The sequence below is a fragment of the Aythya ferina genome (assembly GCF_964211825.1).
Source record: "Aythya ferina genome assembly, chromosome: 32".
NCBI classification, from domain to species: Eukaryota; Metazoa; Chordata; class Aves; order Anseriformes; family Anatidae; genus Aythya; species Aythya ferina.
This window is the reverse complement of record NC_140329.1, coordinates 1,927,825-1,950,511: the sequence shown is the minus strand read 5'-3', so window position 1 is coordinate 1,950,511 and position 22,687 is coordinate 1,927,825. Positions and strand designations below refer to the sequence as shown.

The 22,687-nt window shown below is 49.4% G+C and overlaps 1 protein-coding gene across 3 annotated transcripts in view; it reads right to left on the bottom strand.

Moving 5' to 3' along the window:
* The window catches only part of LOC311425578 (ATPase family AAA domain-containing protein 2-like), a 31,049-nt gene extending 8,885 nt beyond the window's left edge, over positions 1-22,164 (bottom strand). The window contains exons 1-10 of one of the 3 annotated variants that reach the window (XM_084501519.1): positions 22,152-22,164; positions 21,837-21,966; positions 21,612-21,650; positions 21,330-21,421; positions 16,735-16,795; positions 16,248-16,350; positions 14,944-15,009; positions 14,702-14,776; positions 13,021-13,277; positions 53-163 (exon numbers count right to left, since the gene is read on the bottom strand). In XM_084501519.1, coding sequence (XP_084357645.1) covers positions 53-163; positions 13,021-13,045 — 136 coding nt within the window. In that variant the 5' untranslated portion in view covers positions 13,046-13,277; positions 14,702-14,776; positions 14,944-15,009; ... (4 more) ...; positions 21,837-21,966; positions 22,152-22,164. The other 2 variants (XM_084501520.1, XM_084501521.1) reach the window with 2 other exon arrangements.
* Positions 22,165-22,687: the final 523 nt, after the last annotated feature.

Genomic DNA, 22,687 nt, shown 5'->3' with positions numbered 1-22,687 from the left:
TCACTTATGTGCAAGAAATAAGGTTTTAAGAGAAACTGTGCGTTCAACCTACTTTCCATAGGAGCTTGGTAGCGGTCAACAGGTTTACTCTGTCGAAGGTTGTAACGCCTTGGAACATCTTCACCACCATTTTCTTTGTTCTCACTTCCTCTTGATGTTTGTACTGTACCACAAAATGACACCGAATCGTTAAGTACTTTTGCAAATTATATGAAATCCAAAATGCATTACACAGATGCCTGTAAGTTTTAGTATTAGCATTATTTTAATGACACAGTGGATCCTGCAAAACCTTAAGATGAATTTATGCAAGTCACGTTTCAGAAATCACAAATCCTAGCAGATGAGCATGCATCTGGACATTGTTCTGTGCTCTCTGAAACTGCTGATGGACTTGTCGTCAGCCTCAGTGTTTAACAACAGGCAAAATTCTGTCATATTGCTTAGCTAAGATGCAGATCTTCTGAAAACAGCTATTTCAGAAAGTCACTTCTTAGTTTGAGAAAGTATTTAATGGAAAGGGTTTTAATAATCTGCAGTGCTAAGACTAAGCATAGTAATCTAAGTCCAAGTCTAGCTCTGCCACAAATTCTGTGAGCAATAATGGGCCAGACACAGGCTTGAAGCTCACCAATGAGAAAACAATGCCAAATGCACATAAGCTTAGGCCATTAGCTTCTGTCAAGTAACCTGAAGTTGTTTCATGAAAGATGGTAAAAAATGCAAGAACCAGAGTGCAATCATCTACTGGGTTCTGGTGAATATCCTCTCACGTTAACAGCAGGACACCGAGGAAGGAACGTACATACTCTGTTCACCTACCTGTTTGCCACAAGGACTTATCTTTTTTTCTTGGAAAGCACTGCCCTCTCTGGTTTTTATTTTTTAACCCCAAAGGTTGCATTGCTTTCTGAATGCGAGGTAGGTGCCATGGGGTATACAGACAGCACACGGAAAACTGAGCGATCGGGAAATGAGTTTGTGATCACTACCATCTCCAGTCCTTGGTGTTCCAACACTTCTATCACAAAAGCAAGAATTTCTCTGCTTTATTGCTCCTCTAACCCTTTCCTTTGTTCCAGTAACTTCCTTTATAACAACACTGACACTTTCCTCACTCTTTTCTGGCGTATTTTTCATTATAAAAGTACAGTCTAGCTCTTTCCTGATTTAAAATTGTAGTTTGCATTTTGATCATCAATTAATTGCCCCGGGCTCATTTCCCATTCAACGTGCTATTTAAAATTCCTCTCTACAAGTCTCTACTGCACAGCTCCCTGAAACCCACACACTTTAACCAAGCTTCTCCCTCTAGACTGGCGCCCGCCTTGTATTCAAGCTACTCTTAAGACTTTGAGCTAATGTTTTCCTAACTAAACCTCCAAAGGAGTCAACTCTGCTTCTCCCTTACTAGTCCATGGCCCAGCCATTCTTCCTCTGAAGAACTTCCCTCGGGTTCCCACCTGCCACTGTGCATCTCTCTGCTCCTCTGGGCCTCTGAAGGGAGGAGCAAAGTATTTTCTGGGGCTCAGCCTCCTCTCACTGTCTCTTTGAGCTCCTTTGCAGGTGTGCAGCTGAGCTCTATCACGTAATCTAACTCATCAGCTATCTACTGCAACACCCTTTTCGGTCCTTAAGTACACTCTTGCCCTCTTCTGATCTGTTTAGAAAGCTCCTACGAGGATGATCTAATTTACTGCCTTAATCACAACTAACATTCTTCTTAAAAACTGTAAGTTTTCCCATCACTTCCAAGTTCATACGGTCTTTCGTGGCTTAACCTCATTCCACAAGACCTTGTCCGGGGAGAGGAGAAAAAAAATAATAGAAAAAAACCCTAGGGGTCAGCCTTGTCGAGGGAAATTGACAATTCCCGTCTGTTACTATTGCAACAAGAAGAGACACGTTCAGAGGAAATATCATTAGCGGGAACAAGATGAGAAAATATTCAAAGAAGAATAGGGGTGTCAGGGGCTATATCTTCTGGGGACTTCAACATCAACAGAGCTGTTGATAAAACTATTAATTGGTCCCCATAAAGAGGAAGTCTTATTTTCAGTAGACACAGGGGCTGAAAAATCCACTATTCAAAAACTTCCAAAAGGAATAGAAGAAGGGAAGAGTTGCATGTCTGTAATAGGGGCAAAAGGAAAGCCCTTTAAGGTACCTGTTTTGAAAGATGTAGAAACAGAAATAGATAAAAAAATCTGTCTTAATGATTTACTTTTGCTCGCTGAAACGGAGTACAATTTACTAGGAAGGGATTTGATTTTAAAATTAAACTTAAGCATTCAAAGCCAAGGGGATAAATTGCAGATTAAATTATACACTTTGACACAAAAAGACGAAGAATTCATTAACCCTTCAGTGTGCTATAAGGAAGGGGAAATTGGAAAAATAGAAATGGACCCCATAAATGTTCAAATAATGGATCCACATCGTCCAATTAGAATTAAACAATACCCTATACCAATGGAGGGTCGAAAAGGATTAAAACCCATAGACTTCTGGAAAAAGGAACTCTAGAACCGTGTATGTCACCTCATAATACACCCATCCTCCCTGTAAAGAAATCGGATGGGTCATACAGGACCTGAGAGCTGTAAATCAGCGAACAGTCACTAAATTCCTTGTGGTGGCAAAACCTTATACTTTACTAAGTCATATCTCTCCCAAACATACTTGGTATAGCGTAATAGATCTGAAAGATGCCTTTTGGGCCTGCCCTCTGGATGAAAAATCCAGAGATTATTTTGCTTTTGAGTGGGAGGACCCTGAAACGGGACGGAAACAACAATTAAGGCGAACCGTGCTACCACAGGGGTTTACAGAGTCACCAAATCTATTTGGACCAACTTTAGAAAAAGTTTTACAAGATTTTGCATTACCCAGGGAAGTAAAATTATTGCAGTATGTGGATGATCTATTAGTAGCAGGAGAAACTGAAGAGGGAACCCGAGAAGCTCCTATTAAATTGTTCAGTTTCCTGGGAGAAAAGGGATTCAAGGTGTCTCGATCAAAATTACAATTTGTGGAACAGGAAGTAAAATACTTAGGACATTGGTTAAGTAAGGGAAAAAAGAAGTTAGATCCTGACAGGGTATCTGGGATCCTATCCTTAAGACCCCCACAAACTAAAAAGGAAATCCAGCAAATATTGGGATTATTAGGATACTGTAGACCATGGCTTGAAAGCTACAGTGAAAAAGTTAAATTCTTATATGAGAAATTAATTAAGAACCAACTTAAGTGGTCTGCAGAAGATAATCAACAATTTGAAGAAATAAAAGAGGCATTAATACAAGCACCTGTGTTGAGCCTTCTGGATCTGGAAAAACCTTTTTATCCCTTTGTGAACACATCAAACCAGGCGGCATATGGAGTTCGTACTCAAGACTGGGCAGGAATTAAGAAACCCATGGGGTATTGTTCTAAGTTACTTGGTCCAGTAAGTAGAGGGTGGCCTGCTTGTCTCCAAGCTTTGGTCGCTACGGCATTATTAATAGAGGAAGTTAGAAAGATCACTTGTAATGCTCCCTTAAAAGTGTATACTCCACACAACGTCAGAAGTGTCTTACAACAGAAAGCAGAGAAATGGTTAACAGACAGCCAGATCCTAAAGTATGAAGCTATACTAATTGACTCCCCTGACTTAGAACTAAGGGTAAGCTCTGCTCAGAGTCCAGCACAATTTTTGTTCGGAAAACCATCAGAGGAATTACAACATAACTGTTTAGAGGTAATTGAGACCCAGACTAAAGGAAGACCCGATTTAAGAGATACTGAATTAGAGAAGGGAGAAGCACTGTTCATAGATGGCTCCTCCTGAGTAGTGGAGGGAAAAAGAAAATCAGGATATGCAATAATTAATAAGCACCTGGAACCTGTGGAATCAGGACCCTTGAGTCTATCATGGTCAGCTCAGGCTCGTGAGCTGTATGTCCTATATAGGGCCGTGGAACTATTAAAGGGGAAAAGTGGAACTATATATACAGATTCTAAATATGCATATGGGGTGGTTCATACCTTCGGAAAAATTTGTGAAGAAAGAGGTTTCGTTAATACTCAAGGGAGGAATCTTATACATCAAGAATCAATAATAAAAAATTTAAGGGCATTAAGAGAACCAAAAGAAATAGCAGTGGTACATGTAAAAGGACACCAAAGAGGATTAGATTACCACACCAGAGGGAACAATCTAGCAGATAAAGAAGCTCAGGAAGCAGCCTTGAGAACTCAGGCTGCTAAAATTAATACAGTACAGGAGGAAAAAAGACGAGAGGGAGAAGAAAAAAAGTTTACTCCTGAAGAACAGACAAAACTGGAGAAAACAGGTGCTAGATTAGAACAAGGAAAATGGACATTGCCAGACGGGCGAGAGATATTACCACAAGCTTATGCAAGGCAAAGATTGGAACGTTTGCATACACAAACACATTGGGGTACAAAAGCATTAAGTAATCACTTACTTCAACAATTTGGTTGCATAGGGGTATTTGAAATAGCAAAGCAAATCACACAAGGTTGTTTAACTTGTCAGAAGATAAATAAGAAAGTGTTTTGACAAGCAGCCGCGGGAGGAAGAAAAACAGCTTATAGGCCTTTTGAGAAAGTACAAGTTGATTTCACTGAATTGCCCATGGTAGGGAGGATAACGTATTTATTGGTAATAGTATATCATTTAATACAATGGGTAGAAGCTTATCCCGTAGCACCAGCTACGGCACAAATGGTGGCAAAAAATTTATTAGAACACCTGATACCTAGATATGGGATAATCCAGTACATTGATTCTGATCAGGGCACACACTTTACTTCTAAAATAGTAAGATTATTGTGTCAATCATTAGGTAATCCATGGGAATATCATACTCCATGGCACCCACAAAGCTCAGGAAAAGTAGAGAGAATGAATCAAACAATGAAACAACAATTGGCTAAATTAATGATTGAGACACAAATGCCCTGGACAAAATGCTTACCATTGGCACTTCTAAACATAAGAACTAAACCACACAGTGAGACTGGATTATCACCATATGAAATGTTATATGGTATGCCTTATTCACAGGGAATGCCTCTGGGAAACAATGTAGTTGAGGATTGTAGTATCCAGAAATATGCAATTACTATTGGGAAAAGATTGCAAGAGCTAAGAGAAATTGGAAGAATGGCTCAGACACCACCTTTAGGGTTTGCTATTCATCAAATACAACCAGGGGACAAGGTCTTAATAAAAACTTGGAGGGAAGAATCATTACACGCCCGGTGGAAGGGACCATACCTTGTTTTACTTACCACTGAAACAGCTGTGAGAACAGCAGAAAGGGGTTGGACCCATGCATCTAGAGTAAAAGGACCAATAAATACCCGAACTTGGAGGGTTGAGTCTGCTCCTGGGGAACTGAAATTAAAGCTAAAAAAGAACTAATGTGCTGGCAATAAGGCTCTGCATAAATTAAGAATGCCAGAAGAAGGGGACAAGCCTGAAGGGAAGAAAGGGAGAAGGCAAGACCGGGGCAGGACCCTCCACTGCAGTGTGTATAGTCTACCAAGGGAGGCAACCCCTACGGGTATTGACTGCCGAGTGGGAGGGCCTCAACCGGACTTCGCCCACACTAAAGCCAAGTTGTCCCAGGAAAAAGAAACAAACAAGCAAACAAAAATATATTTATATAATAAATACGATTATTATTATTATTTTTTAACCTATTGTAATTAGTTTTCCAGGAGCTGGATCACCCTCAAAAGCTGAACAGTAACCCAAGCTCAAATAGATCCTGGAAGTGGGCCCAACCCCTTGATTGGAGGCATTTCTCACACCCCCACGATAACCCCTGGATGACGCAGAAGGATGTTATACTTCCTGGTACTATTTTTACAGGGGCAATTAAGCCACGGGAATAACTTGTTCATTCTGGGGGAAGAAGTGGCCAAGGCTTTTAACCTTAGCAATTGCTGGGTTTGTGGGGGACCACAGGGAACTGAAAGTTGGCCCTGGGTAGCTGGCCCGGTTGAACCTAAGTGGTGGGTTAGTAATTTGAGTGAAGTTCATAATGGTACACAATTCTGGAAAGAGGAAGAAGGCCCATGGCAATTGCACTTGTCAGAGCAGGGTATATACTGTTTAACCAGAACAGGAACAGTAAAGGTGGGAAAAAGCTTTTGTAAATGGACTCTATCTCCCGGATATGATTGTACCGATCCTGAATGTGGACCTATAAACTGTACATCAAGTAAAGGAAAATGGAACGCTACACATGTCCAGCTGAAAAATGGGACTTGGCTGAAATGCTCATATAAGAAATTTTTTGGACCTGGATGTGAAGCCATGGCAAGAGCACAATCAAAGGGACAATTTGACGTTCAAATCCCGAGTTGTCAGCGTGATAACACCACTAGGGAGCAGCATGTGGTAAGAGTCTACTGCTGGAGGTGGCAAGATGAGAACGGGACACAAGTGTTCTTTAAACATTTCTGGTCAGCTCGTGGTATGACAAGTCGTGAAGGAGAACTTAGTTGTAATTGTGAGTGGGAATCTAGTGCGGGAGCTTGGAGGTGTATATATACAAGTACTAATGGGGCAAACATTGTAACAGGACCACTTGGTAACGAAAACCCTTTGTATTTTCACACCCCAAGGAATAAAAGAGAATGGGACCGTCCTTTTCCAAATGGGACGTGGGCTCTAAAGGGACATTATTGGGTGTGGGGCAAACAGGCCTACAAAAGGCTACCAAAGGACTGGTCAGGAATATGCTACGTGGGCTACATAAGACCCTTGTTCTTTTTATTGTCACAAATACAAGGAAATCATTTAGGAATAAAATTATATGATGATCTGAATAGAGAAAAACGATCTATTGATGCTTCCTTAGTCAGAGGTAGTGCTCAACAACGGAGAGAAAATGAATGGCCCCCTGAAAGAATCATACAGTATTATGGACCAGCTACCTGGAACCCAAATGAGATAATATCTGGAGCCCGAGAACCTATTTATAATTTGAATAGAATAATTAGGTTGCAAGCTGTCCTCGAAATAATAACCAATCAAACAGCGACGGCTTTGGATCTTTTAGCTGATCAGTCCACCCAGATGAGGAATGCTATCTTTCCACATAGAATGGTTTTAGACTATTTACTAGCAGAAGAGGGGGGGGGTGTGGGGGAAACTAAATGATTCTAATTGTTGCTTACAAATTGACGATAATGGGAAAGTGGTTAAACAGATAACAAAAGAAATTAGAAATGAGCCCACGTCCCAGCACAAACTTGGAAGGGTATGGATAGGGATTTATTTTCATGGCTGCCTGGTGGACCATGGGTTAAAAGGATGTTATTTTTATTTTTATGTGGTGTAATGATGTTATTATTCATACCTTGTATGATACCCTGCTTTACATTATTGATACGCCGGATAATAAATAGTACGTTTGTAATGACTTCATTAAAAAAGGAAGGGGATATGACAGTTATGATGCTTAAGAACTGGACCCTCCGAGAACGGACTGATGAAATCCAGTTATTAATGGAAAAGGTTGAAAAAGAGATACAAATTGAGGATATTAAAAAGAAGATAAGGGATTGTGAGGAATGTTTTAACAATTCTTGTCAATAGAGAGCTTGAAGGAAAATGTATTCGTAAGTTTTTTCCTTGAAGTCTCTGATATCCGGGGGTTTCAGAACAACTACTAACTATTATGACTTTTGCATGGGACACTATGCAAGCCCCTGATATCTGGCCAGGAGATGAAGGAGAAGGGAAAAGCTGAAGGACGGCTAAAAGACAAAGCTTGCAGGGAACGCTGTGCAAGCTTTTGACATGCACCCAAGAAGTACAAAGAAGAAGGACAAGAAAAAAAGCCTGAGAGGAAGACTATGAGCCTTCAGCATGGGAGACCCCCAGAAGGACCACCAGAGACTGATACACATGCTCCAGTAGGGGGGTTCAGATTCTGGAACTAATTATAATAACCCTGCTTTTTTTTTTAGAAGTAGTAATGAATATGTATTAGTCTAGGAGCAAAATAAAATCATCATCTTGATGTAACAGGTGTGCGTCTAGGTGGAGCGGAGACTCCCGGCACACCCAGTGCTGTTTGCTTACCTCTATTACTTTAATAAATTGTAAATGTTGATTATTATCCTATTTTGGGATTTAGCCATTTATAACACCAGTTATAGACAGGTTGCTCCAAAAGGGGATGCTGGAACCATGTATGTCCCCACATAATACCCCCATTTTGCCAGTAAAAAAGGCTGATGGATCATACAGGTTGGTTCAGGATCTTAGGGCTGTGAATCAGCAAACGATAACCAAATTTCCAGTGGCAGCTAACCCATACACTTTATTAAACCACCTAACACCTCTGCATAAATGGTATAGTGTAATAGATTTGAAGGATGCTTTCTGGGCCTGCCCATTAAGTGAAGGGTCTTGGAATTACTTCGCCTTTGAATGGGAAGACCCCGAAACAGGAAGGCGACAACAGCTTAGATGGACTGTACTTCCTCAGGGATTTACTGAATCCCCACATTTATTTGGCCAAACTTTAGAAAAATTATTACAACTTTTTGAGGTAAAGGGGGAAGTTAAATTGTTGCAATATGTGGATGACCTATTAATAGCTGGGGAGACTGAAAAAGAGACACGGAGAACCACTATCGAATTACTTAATTTCTTAGGGAAAAAGGGTTTAAGGGCTCAAAATCTAAATTACAATTCGTGGAAAAAGAAGTAAGGTACTTAGGACATGGGCTTAGCCAAGGAAAGAAAAAATCGGATGCTGACAGGGTATCTGGGATTTTAGCCCTATCATCACCCAAAATGAAGAACGAAGTGAGGCAACTGCTCGGGCTCTTGGGATATTGTAGACCCTGGATTGAAGGGTTTAGTGAAAAGGCAAAGTTTTTATATGAAAAATTGACTGGAGAAAAAAGTGGAACGAGGAAGATGAGGAAAAGTTGAGGTTGATGAAGAAAACGTTAATAGAAGCTCCAGTGCTGAGCCTCCCAGATTTACAAAGACCCTTTTATTTATTTGTAAATGTTTCTAACCAAACTGCATATGTTAGTTGCAATTACAGCTAAGTCAAGAATGGGCAGGAATCAAGAAACCTGTGGGATATTGTTCCAAACTATTAGACCCTGTGAGGAGGGGGTGGCCAGTGTGCTTCCAGGCAAATGTGGCTACTGCCTTACTGATTGAGGAAGCTAGAAAAGTCACTTGTAGGGCACCTCTGAAGATACATACTCCACATAATGTTAGGGGAGTACTCCAGCAGAAGGCTGAAAAATGGTTAACTGATAGTAGGATGCTGAAGGATGAGGCCATCCTGACCGACTCCCCTGATTTAGAATGAAAAATAACTGCTGCACAGAGCCCTGCACCCCTGACCCCAACCCTAACCCGGATCTAACCCTAACCCCAACCCCAACCCCTAACCCCAGTTTCCTAGAACTACATCTCCCGGCATGCTATGGGCACCAAACATGGCCTCCCGGATACCCAGTGCCGGAAAACTACGCCTACCAGCATTCCCCAGGCAGCTGGCCTGACCAATCACAGGCCGAGTGTTCAAGAAATACCTTTTACCAGCACTCACTGTAACCCAAGCACTTACCGGCCTTTCAAAAAAGCCACAAGCCCTAACACTAAAAATCCTCGAAACCCCTACAGGCATAACCCAAACTATTTACCACACTAAACCCCTGAAGTCCTATGCCTAAAAGCCCAAACCCAAACACTTAAGACGCTCAAAACCTAAACCCAAAACATTAGGATTCTCAAAGCCCTAAACAACAAAATTAGAACGCTTGAAGCCCTAACCCCAAAATTAAGACACTCAAAACCCAAAGCCAACCCAAATCAGTAGGATGCTCAAAACCCTAACCCAAAAAATTAGGACACTCAAAACCCTAACCCTGGAGAACCTAACCTGAAAAAAAAAAAAAAAAAATCTTAAAACCCTGAATAACTGACCAAAAATAAAACCCTAGGACCCTAACACTAAAAAGCCTATCAACACTACAACCCAAAAAACTCTAAAACCCTAACACGATAACCCTGAAACCCTTAAAACCCTAACTGTTAAAACTCCAACCCAGTTATACACCAGTTACCTCCCTTAAGGGATATAGAGGAGCTCTCTCAGATATGGCAGTCCTACTTCTCATGCATGCAGCCGGAGGTCGGTCTCATTCTGGTGCTGATGGTGGTGGAAGCAGGGGCAACGGTGGTACTGCTAGAGATACCACAGCCACCAGAGGTGGATTGTTAGGATATGGAGGGAGATGGTAGGTTATCCAACGGCTCCCGTTTATTATCTTTTTCTTTTTCCTGTTCTTCTTCTTCAAATTTCTTATCTGCTTTTAGTGTAAATATTGAGGCTGGAAAAGGACATGAAGTCCTCCTGATCCATAATCCTGCATAATCGCTTTCTTCCTGGCAAAAAGGTTCCTTCGAATTAACATGTGTATTTCAGGCGTGACAAATCCAGTCTTCAAAGGATCGAAAAACAGACCGAAAGACGTGATCTTAAAGGCTCCTTTGGCCATTCTATCACACAATACTGGACTGTTTTTTATTTACTTTTTCCTTTTCTGGGGCCTCTATCGTTCCAATTTCTAACCGTTATTCCTAATGGACTTTCTGGTGGTATGTCTGGTAATTTGCTCCCTTTCTTCTGGTCCCTGGTCTTTGATTTTGTCTGACCCATCTAGGAATTTTACTGTGGCAATTCCCACAGCCCTTGGTTACATTAGTAAGAGTGTCTTACAGAGGGTTTAAGATCTATCAAGCACCCACAAATCCTATAGGAATCGCTTCGGTCCTTCACCAGCCAAGTCCCTCGCGGGAGATTGGAACCGCGGTTAGAAGACCTCCACAATCGCTTTGGAACTAAATTCCATCTCAGTCACACTCTTACACAGGCAACCAAATCCCACCCAACAGAACAGTATATGCTTTAAACGCTTACGACTACATTGTCTTCATTTGGATCTTCACACGCAGAATTACAGGCAAAATAGAGTGCTGCAACCAGCAAGGGAGCTGAAGAAAAATCACAACCTTTGCTTACCTTTATTCAGGTTCAAGATGCCATTAGTCCCGACCCGACTCGAACAGCAGCCACCACATGGTGGGGCACCTCTCCTAGATCAAGTAAGAATTCAGGAACCAAAGCCCTCCCGGACGATCCCCCAGTTGTCATACACAACTGGGTCCCAAATTCGATTGCAATTACAGTTTACAATTTACTAAACAAAGAGAGGTACGCGGGCAGTTACTCACAAACAGATATATTGTGCCAGCTGCCCTTCAGTAGCCCAGTGTCAGACCGGATGTCTTTGCCAAAACAGTCCGGACAATGTATTAGTACACCGATGCACTACCACGTTAATCACTAACTGCCAGGACAGGACAGCTCCAGACCAAACACATACACACAGGCATGCCAAAAACACTACAAACAAAACACACAACACAATGCACAAGAAAAAGTGACCCCCCCGAGGGAAGCCCTATGGCAACAGCAAGTCAGAACAGGTGCTCTGTAGCAGACCCAAGGAGAGACTCAAATATCATGACAGGAGACTGGAAGCAACTACCAGAACTGGGATGATGGAGGCCTAAAAAGCCTGCCTTCAAGACAAGAGACCAGAAGGATGGGGAGTGAAAACCCCTGAAGAAGACACTTAGGAAATCAATTCCAAAGCAAGAGCTCCTGATGCGGCCCAGATGACTTCTTCAAGAGTGAGGATGGAAATAGATGTGATCTCAAACAGAATACAATGCACAAGACCTGAAACATATCTGCACTTCAAGCAGCGACTGCAAGACAAGTGCTCGCATCAGCCCTACGATGATGAAACAAGCATTTAGGAACTTTGGTGTGGCTACCAAGTTGCCCGTCTAATCTGTCCAGTGGAAGAAGGAAATGCGGATATCAAGACCTGAGGAGCATGCAACATATGTTGATCATATCAAGAAACGTTTGATACAAAAAAGTATTACACACACAGAAGTGATTCCTTTAAGCTCCCACTGCAAGATGAGAGGTGCTCAGCTCCCAGTTGAACGACATCATCAGAATAATGCTGATAAGTGTTCAGTACCCTCAGGATGGCTTCCCCAGGGCCTGCGAAGCACCAAGAGCAACAGCACAGTACAGCACAGACAACACAGAACACAGATGACAAACTGGGACTGCCCTGCCTGGCATGTGTTCACGCTGTACGTGACAGAACTCCCCACACATAATCTCTCTGCCTGACCTGATCGATCCTGAAAGGCCCCATCCAAAGCAATGACTTAGAAGCACAGACCCTCGCCCTATGGGTGCATTCACAACCCCAACTCAAACATAGCACTTGCCCCCCAACTTAGCTTGGGAATGCTGGGAGGCAGGTTCCATCTTCACCAAGGAACACAAACGCTAGCCAGGACACTGCCTCAGGCACCAGGCTCTTCTTCACCTGCAGAAATAAAGTGCCATCAGGCACCAGCACACCAGCCAAATTTCTTCCAGTAAAACAACCTCCTCAGAAACAGTCGTAGTCAACTGACCTGCTCCGCTTCTGAAACCAGATAGATACCCTCTAGAAAACTCCCCGCCTCCCTCTGCCAACCACTCCCCAACATACAATATTTGCCCCTGGACTTAATTCTCAGGGCTCAGAATCCACCGTCAACATGGACCACAAAGGCCATCTAGTATGTTCCCAGTACCTTCTTCGTCCCTGCAAAAGAGGAGTCACCCAGAGGCGCACCAATAGACTACAACACCAAAAACAATACCTGTTTTCCACCTTTTCTCCACTCACCTTCCCGATCCAGACTTAGCACTTCCATTCAGTGTGCCGAGCCAAAGTCATAGGGCTTAGACCAAGGAGAAAGAACAGACAAACGTGACAATCCACAAAACAGTCTATACCCACTCCTCTTCCTTCCTCCCCTACTGCAACAGCCAAGAAGCCCAAAAGCCACGTACCCCAACCCAGTACGACCGCTTCGCTCACCTAACATCTCAAGGAGATGCATCATGCTCCCTGCTCCTCTTGTGCCCCGAGCAGCTCCAGCATTTCAGGAACTGGAACTGCTGATGTCTGGCAGGTCTCAGAAATGTGGCAGGAGACGTACGCTGCTGTCGCAAGGCGCTTGCAAAGCCGGCCTGACAGGTGAAGCAGACTAACACAGTCCACCGAACAACTCGGGGACCCCACTGCTGTCCACTCACTCTCATGCTTCGTTCAAGTTTCCGTGCCTATGCCCTGGGCTACAAAAAATAGAGAGAGAAGGTCACATCTACGATGGACACACAAACAGTACAGCTCCTTGATAAGAACTCAAACACAGAGACCAGAGCTAGACAAATAAAAAATCCACCCTGCAGTCCACAAATGCCAAATGGCCATGAATGCATAGCAGCTCCAACAGGGGTAATCACAAACTTACACTTTGCAGATGAAGTAGGTGACCCTGCTCAGTCTCTTGGTAATACTGTACCAATGTGGTCAAGCCCCTTGTAGCATGTAATCAAGCTGGTTTTAGTCCTTTGGAGAGTTACACAAGTGGGTTGGTTCATCTAGAGATTAAAAAATAGCTCAAACACAGGAGCGTATGCCACCATCCCAAAAAACAGTGAGCCAGCAGCCTCTACTAAATATCCCTCTATTAAGTGAATTCCAAGCACTTAGAAATCCAGAAATCCATAGACTCCAGCCTGCCTAAAGAACCCTGCAACTGACTGAAGGAATCACCTGGGAAAGGGGAGGGGCAAAGCACAAGAAAGTAGAAAGAGGAGGAGCAGCAGCTGTGGTTTATTTACTTATTTATAAGGCTTAGCTCAACAGCATGCAGACTGCAGACAAGACAACTGGGGTGTTTCTAGAAGCAACAGTCCCCATGCTTTTACTACAGCTTTTAATATTAAAAGGACAATACCACCAAGCAAGTAACTGAAGCTTTTTCAGCTGGAATTAGCTCAAACTTTTATTTACATTTAAAGAAAACTCTAGGAGCAGAACAGATTATACACCAACAAAATCAATTCCATTCCATTCACAGGAAAAATCACTTACTTCAGTAGGCTATCTGAAAACCAAAGGCTATGCTGATGGGTCAAAACACGCTACAGGACACTGGGGCCAGGCCCTCCACTGCACCATCTTAAAACCCATCGCTACACTCACCAAGGTGCAACCCCAACCCAAACACAGATGCAGCATTTCAGCCTCAACAGTTTTGCAAACCGCTGGAAAGCAGGCTTCATCCTCAGCGAGGCGTGCTCAGGCTACACAGGACAGGGCTTCGGGCACCTCTTTGCCTACCAAAGACGACCGACATCAGGAACTGCCACACCAGACAACCTTTTTCCCTACACAACACCTTTCTCAGGAACCACGCAGCATTCCAGTGACCTGCTTTCCTCCTACTCTAAAGGCTATCTCAGCCCACCTTGTCTGTGGCACCTCATAAACAGGAGAGAAAGCAATCGCAGCAGCAAAAGCCACAGCACCCTCAGGACAGTTACTCTCATCCCCTCCTGTACCTCTGCCGCTTGCCTGCCCCACATGGCACATGCTTCCATCTGTTCTCTTTACCCACTTATAGCACCTCTAAAAGAGAAACTGGAATTTTACTCGATTGGATGTAAGAAAATAACTGCAGTGACAACCGCACCCCAAAAATAACAGCTACCTCTGCTCATCACGCACCACTCACTCCAGAGGCACCTCGGGTCATGACGTCCTGGACTACATACTGAGTTTCAGCCTGAACAAAGGAAAACACAGTCACAAGATAATCATTCAGCTGCCAGCATTAGCACCCATCCCTCAACAACACAAAGGAACCCCATTTACAATATTATCGTTTCAAAACAGCAGCCCCCTTGCCTCAGCACCTGGAAAGGGGATCAAGCCAGTCACTGAGTTGCCTACCAAGTGCTGGACAGTTCCAGAAGGAGCTCTTTCCTGTGACAGGTTCCTCCAAAGCTTTACACTCTACTGGGGACAGGAAAGAAATAAGAATAAGAATTTCAAAACCCCATATCTGTAAGCTTTCAAGATTCGACAGACCTCCTCAAGCACACCATTCAAGCGCTATGCGAGCAGCTGCTCGCAAGCAGCTCTACTCTCCTCCCCCCCAAATCTGCCAAACACCACAGAGATGACTGTGCCAGCTGCCCTTCAGTACGTGCCCAGAGGCAGACCGGATGTCTTTGCCAAAACAGTCCGGACAATGTATTAGTACACCCATGGACATTAGCTATCATCACTAACTGCCAGGCAGGACAGTTCCAGACCAAACACATACACACAGGCACGCCACAAACACTACAAACAAAACACACAACACAAGGCACAAGAAGAAGCAACCCCCCCGAGGGAAGCCCTGTGGCAACAGCAAGTCAGAACAGGTGCTCTGCAGCAGACCCTAGCAGAGACTCAAATGTCACAACATGCGACTGGAAGCAACTGCCAGAACTGGGATGATGGAGGCCTAAAAAGCCTGCCTTCAAGACAAGAGACCAGAAGGATGGGGAGTGAAAACCCCTTAAGAAGACGCTTAGGAAATCAATTCCAAAGCAAGAGCTCCTGATGCAGCCCAGATGATTTCTGCAAGAGTGAGGATGGAAACAGATGTGATCTCAAACTGAATACGATGCACAAGACCTGAAACAGATCTGCACTTCAAGCAGCAACTGCAAGACAAGAAATGCTTGGATCAGAGTCATGATGACAAAACAAGCATTGAGGCCCTTCAGCACCGCTACCAAGTCCCCTGTCTGGTCAGTCCAGTGTAAAAAGCTAGGAGGATATCAAGACCCAAGAAGCACAGAACAGACATCGCAGAAGCAACACTACAGGACAGACAAACAGAAGGAAACTGTCATGCCTGGCACACGCACTCAACCTACAAAATAATCCCGCTGCTTCTATTAGCCTGGTGACCCAGCCACAAGCAGCCTGAACGTGACCCAGCCTGAACTACCCTCACAGTGGCACCAAGTCTATTCAGCCAGCTGGCTCCACGCTGCTCTGACTCCCAGCTCCCATTAGCCACCCCAGATATGCAAATACCAGGTGCCCCCCAACTTAGCTCTCAGGTTGCTGGATGGTAAAGTTCCTCCGCCTCAAGAAGCGCACAGGCACCGATTGTCATCTTAGTCAAGTGCCAGGCTCATCATCAGCTGCAAAAACAGAGTACCAGCATTCACTAGCACTCCGGCCATGATGCCCACCTTCTCCACAATGCTGACTACTTCTGATGTTACATACGATTGTGCTCATGTGTTCCTCTCCAAATCCAAACTCCAACAGTGCAGCCAGTATCATCCACACCAACTGGGAAAACAAAGGGATTAAATGATCACTGCGTTCACAAGAAGTCACCCAATGGTGTTTTTTGTTGTTGTTTGTGTGTGTGTTTTTCTTTTTTTTTTTTTTTTTGAAATCTGCTTTAGCTCAACAGCATGCAGACTGCAGACAAGAGAACTGGGGTGTTTCTAGAAGGAATAATCCCCATGCTTTTGGTGCAGCTTTGAATATTAAAAGGACAATACTGCCCCCAGCAAGTAAATGGAACTTGCTTAACTGGAAATAGCTCAAACATTTTTTTACGTAGAAAGAAACATCTAGCTGCAGAACAGATTATACGCCAAAGCAATCAAACACCAAACAATCTTTCCTTCGCTTCGGATAAGGGATGACCAGGCTGACAACACTCACCTTCCCTCAGAGCTTCGTAACATGAAGATTTCCCTTCCCTGTCCACGACTGCACAAAGCACCTGCAAAGACAAGAGAAAAGCACACTCTGAGGCACCTCATAGCCACAGCGTACCTGCTGCAATACCTCTCTCTTCCCAGCTCTGTTACTTCAGCTGCTCACCAGCTCTAACTGAGATTCTTCGCTCACAGCGCCACTGCAAACTCTGCCTGGGCCACACAACACACCAAAAAGACATGCACACACACATGCCAAAAAGACATGCACACACAGCAGCCCTGGCAGGGGTAATCACAGACTTACCCTTTGCGGATGAAAAAGGTGACTCTGATACAACTGTGCTCAATCTCTTGGTAATGCTGCATCTACACTGTCAAGCCATATGTAGTATGCAATCAAGCGGGTGTAACTCTCCAGAGGACTAAAACAAGTGGTTTTATACCTCTAGAGATTAAAATATAGCTCAAAAACAGGAGCATATGCCACCATCCCAAAAAAAAAGTGAGCCAGCAGCCTCTACTAAATATCTCTCTATTTCAAGCACTTAGAAATCTAGAATTCCAACCACTTAGAAATCCAGGAATTCATAGACTCCAACCTGCCTAAAGAACCCTGCAACTGACTGAAGGAAAAACAAAGCACTGACCCCAAAGAGCAGCCCAGGCAGAGGGAGCTCTCTGATGCCATGCCTGGGGCTCATATACCTTTTGGCCCCGCCCAGCACCCAAACCAAACCATCTGGGAAAGGGGAGGGGCAAAGCACAACAAAGTAGGAAGAGAGCAAGAAAAGCAACTGTTGTTTTTTTTAATTTCTTTTTTAAAATAAACTTTACCTCAAAAGCATGCAGAGAGCAGACAAGATATCTCTGGTGATTCTAGAAGCACGAATCCCCTTTTGCTTTTTCTGCAGGTTTTAATAAGGGATTTACAGTATCACCAAGCTAGTAACTGAAACTTTCTCAACTGGAATTAGTTCAAACAGGCTCATCCCCATCTGTAAACGCAGAGAACCAGCATTCACTAGCATGCCAGCCCTAATACCCACCTACTCCACAACGGTGACTACTACTGATGGAACATACAGTTGTGCAATACCTCTCCGTTCCCAGCTCCTTTACCTCACCTGCTCAGCAGCTCCACCTGAGCAACGTGCCCGGGCGGCGCCGCGCCGCAACGTGCCCGGGCGGCGCCGCGCCGCAACGTGCCCGGGCGGCGCCGCGCCGCAACGTGCCCGGGCGGCGCCGCGCCGCAACGTGCCCGGGCGGCGCCGCGCCGCAACGTGCCCGGGCGGCGCCGCGCCGCAACGTGCCCGGGCGGCGCCGCGCCGCAACGTGCCCGGGCGGCGCCGCGCCGCAACGTGCCCGGGCGGCGCCGCGCCGCAACGTGCCCGGGCGGCGCCGCGCCGCAACGTGCCCGGGCGGCGCCGCGCCGCAACGTGCCCGGGCGGCGCCGCGCCGCAACGTGCCCGGGCGGCGCCGCGCCGCAACGTGCCCGGGCGGCGCCGCGCCGCAACGTGCCCGGGCGGCGCCGCGCCGCAACGTGCCCGGGCGGCGCCGCGCCGCAACGTGCCCGGGCGGCGCCGCGCCGCAACGTGCCCGGGCGGCGCCGCGCCGCAACGTGCCCGGGCGGCGCCGCGCCGCAACGTGCCCGGGCGGCGCCGCGCCGCAACGTGCCCGGGCGGCGCCGCGCCGCAACGTGCCCGGGCGGCGCCGCGCCGCAACGTGCCCGGGCGGCGCCGCGCCGCAACGTGCCCGGGCGGCGCCGCGCCGCAACGTGCCCGGGCGGCGCCGCGCCGCAACGTGCCCGGGCGGCGCCGCGCCGCAACGTGCCCGGGCGGCGCCGCGCCGCAACGTGCCCGGGCGGCGCCGCGCCGCAACGTGCCCGGGCGGCGCCGCGCCGCAACGTGCCCGGGCGGCGCCGCGCCGCAACGTGCCCGGGCGGCGCCGCGCCGCAACGTGCCCGGGCGGCGCCGCGCCGCAACGTGCCCGGGCGGCGCCGCGCCGCAACGTGCCCGGGCGGCGCCGCGCCGCAACGTGCCCGGGCGGCGCCGCGCCGCAACGTGCCCGGGCGGCGCCGCGCCGCAACGTGCCCGGGCGGCGCCGCGCCGCAACGTGCCCGGGCGGCGCCGCGCCGCAACGTGCCCGGGCGGCGCCGCGCCGCAACGTGCCCGGGCGGCGCCGCGCCGCAACGTGCCCGGGCGGCGCCGCGCCGCAACGTGCCCGGGCGGCGCCGCGCCGCAACGTGCCCGGGCGGCGCCGCGCCGCAACGTGCCCGGGCGGCGCCGCGCCGCAACGTGCCCGGGCGGCGCCGCGCCGCAACGTGCCCGGGCGGCGCCGCGCCGCAACGTGCCCGGGCGGCGCCGCGCCGCAACGTGCCCGGGCGGCGCCGCGCCGCAACGTGCCCGGGCGGCGCCGCGCCGCAACGTGCCCGGGCGGCGCCGCGCCGCAACGTGCCCGGGCGGCGCCGCGCCGCAACGTGCCCGGGCGGCGCCGCGCCGCAACGTGCCCGGGCGGCGCCGCGCCGCAACGTGCCCGGGCGGCGCCGCGCCGCAACGTGCCCGGGCGGCGCCGCGCCGCAACGTGCCCGGGCGGCGCCGCGCCGCAACGTGCCCGGGCGGCGCCGCGCCGCAACGTGCCCGGGCGGCGCCGCGCCGCAACGTGCCCGGGCGGCGCCGCGCCGCAACGTGCCCGGGCGGCGCCGCGCCGCAACGTGCCCGGGCGGCGCCGCGCCGCAACGTGCCCGGGCGGCGCCGCGCCGCAACGTGCCCGGGCGGCGCCGCGCCGCAACGTGCCCGGGCGGCGCCGCGCCGCAACGTGCCCGGGCGGCGCCGCGCCGCAACGTGCCCGGGCGGCGCCGCGCCGCAACGTGCCCGGGCGGCGCCGCGCCGCAACGTGCCCGGGCGGCGCCGCGCCGCAACGTGCCCGGGCGGCGCCGCGCCGCAACGTGCCCGGGCGGCGCCGCGCCGCAACGTGCCCGGGCGGCGCCGCGCCGCAACGTGCCCGGGCGGCGCCGCGCCGCAACGTGCCCGGGCGGCGCCGCGCCGCAACGTGCCCGGGCGGCGCCGCGCCGCAACGTGCCCGGGCGGCGCCGCGCCGCAACGTGCCCGGGCGGCGCCGCGCCGCAACGTGCCCGGGCGGCGCCGCGCCGCAACGTGCCCGGGCGGCGCCGCGCCGCAACGTGCCCGGGCGGCGCCGCGCCGCAACGTGCCCGGGCGGCGCCGCGCCGCAACGTGCCCGGGCGGCGCCGCGCCGCAACGTGCCCGGGCGGCGCCGCGCCGCAACGTGCCCGGGCGGCGCCGCGCCGCAACGTGCCCGGGCGGCGCCGCGCCGCAACGTGCCCGGGCGGCGCCGCGCCGCAACGTGCCCGGGCGGCGCCGCGCCGCAACGTGCCCGGGCGGCGCCGCGCCGCAACGTGCCCGGGCGGCGCCGCGCCGCAACGTGCCCGGGCGGCGCCGCGCCGCAACGTGCCCGGGCGGCGCCGCGCCGCAACGTGCCCGGGCGGCGCCGCGCCGCAACGTGCCCGGGCGGCGCCGCGCCGCAACGTGCCCGGGCGGCGCCGCGCCGCAACGTGCCCGGGCGGCGCCGCGCCGCAACGTGCCCGGGCGGCGCCGCGCCGCAACGTGCCCGGGCGGCGCCGCGCCGCAACGTGCCCGGGCGGCGCCGCGCCGCAACGTGCCCGGGCGGCGCCGCGCCGCAACGTGCCCGGGCGGCGCCGCGCCGCAACGTGCCCGGGCGGCGCCGCGCCGCAACGTGCCCGGGCGGCGCCGCGCCGCAACGTGCCCGGGCGGCGCCGCGCCGCAACGTGCCCGGGCGGCGCCGCGCCGCAACGTGCCCGGGCGGCGCCGCGCCGCAACGTGCCCGGGCGGCGCCGCGCCGCAACGTGCCCGGGCGGCGCCGCGCCGCAACGTGCCCGGGCGGCGCCGCGCCGCAACGTGCCCGCTCACTCTCTAGGCACTACTGCACTTATGCGGTCAAGAAACTGTACCCCACGGTTTCCGAAAAACAACGTACCTGACAACCCCTCATAAAAGAGCATCGAATATGTGAATTCCAAGCACTTAAAGCCTAGAAGGCTACAAGATCTAAAGACTCAACCCACAAGTAAACCCACAAGCAAAAGATCCAAAAATATAACAAACTGTCCCTAAACCTGAAACAGACTACCCTTTACATGCCCACTGCTGCCTTTTTCATATACATGCTCACACAGGGAGCCTCCATGACACATTTCTCCTAAACCATGCTCCATCACTTTTCCACCAACGTTGTGGCTTTGGTAAGATTTGACATATAGGCAAAGACTCACAGAAAGCCCCGTAATTCTGCCAAAATAATAAGGGACCCAGAACCACAGAGCAAACACACAAAGTAACATCACCATACTATCTGTAACACTGCTATAACAATTACTCACCTGAGGAAGAGCTGCATGCAATAGAAGCACCTACTACTAGGTTGCTTTACTGTGACAGATCCTGCCAGTTGCCACCCAAAAAAGACATGCGTACCCGTTTCTACTTGAAAATGCATCAGTCCATAGACTCTGACCCACCTAAAGAACCCTGCAACTGACTGAAGGAAAAACAAAGCACTTACCCCAAAGAGCAGCCCAGGCAGAAGGAGCTCTCTGATGGCATACCTGCAACTCAGTTACCATTAGGTCCCACCTGGAACCTGAAGCCAATCACCTGGGAAAATACAAAAAAAAAAAAAAAAAAAAAAACAGAAAGAGGGGGAGTAGTATCTGTGGTTTCTTTACTTATTTATATGACTTAGCACAACAGAATGCAGAGTGCAGACAAGAGAACTGGGGTGTTTCTAGAAGCAGACTAACACAGTCCACCAAAAAACTCAGAGTCCCCACTGACATCCACTCACCATCATGCCTCATTCACGTTTCCGTGCCTATGCCCTGAGCTACAAGAAACAAAGAGAGAAGGTCATATCCACGATGTACATGCAAACAGTATAGCTCCTTACAGAAAACTCAAACACAGAGACCAGAGGTAGAAGAAAAAATAAATAAACAAACACCCTAAAGTCAACAAATGCCAAAAGGCCATGAATGCACAGCAGCTCCAACAGAGGTAGCCACAGAATTACCCTTTGCAGATGAAAAAGGTGATCCTGCTCAGTCTCTTGGTAATACTGCACCTACGTGGTTGAGCCTCTTGTACCATGCAATCAAGCTGGTTTTAGTCCTCTGGAGAGTTACACATGTGGGTGTATACATCTAGAGATTAACATATAGATCAAAAACAGAAGAGTATCCCCCCACCCCAAAAAACAGTGAGCCAGCAGCCTCTACTTAATATTCCTCTATTAAGTGAATTCCAAACACTTAAAATCCAGAAATCCATAGACTCCAGCCTGCCTAAACAACCCTGCAACTGACTGAAGGAAAAACAAAGCACTTACTCCAAGGAGCAGCCCAGGCAGAATGAGCTCTCTAATGCCATGCCTGGGGCTCATATACCTTTTGGCCCCGCCCAGCACCCAAACCCAATCAAGTGGTAAAGGGGAGGGGCAAAGCACAAGAAAGTAGGAAGAGAGCAGGCACAGCAGCAGCTGTGATGTTTTTTTGTTTGTTTGTTTTTTGTTTCTTTTTTTAAATCTGCCATCAGGGAGTGTGAGCGAGAGATAGACTTCTGGAGTAACTCCCTGCAGGGCCTCAAGGGGAGGTACCGAGGTGAGACTCCTCAAATGGGGGTGGACCCCCTGCCCTGTAGCCGTTGGGCAGAGGGAGGGGATCTGGGAGCTGAGGAGGAATGGAAACAGGTCCCTGCTCGACATCGCAGGTGACGCCCTCCCCTTCCAGCCCCGCATTCCCAGGTGCCCTTATACAACAGGTTTGAGGCCCTGGAGCTCGACAGACCAGTTGCTGAGGAAGAGGTAGCAAGTGCTCCCAGGAGGATGCCTAGGGTGAGGAGGTCAACTCCACGCCTCAGGACTGC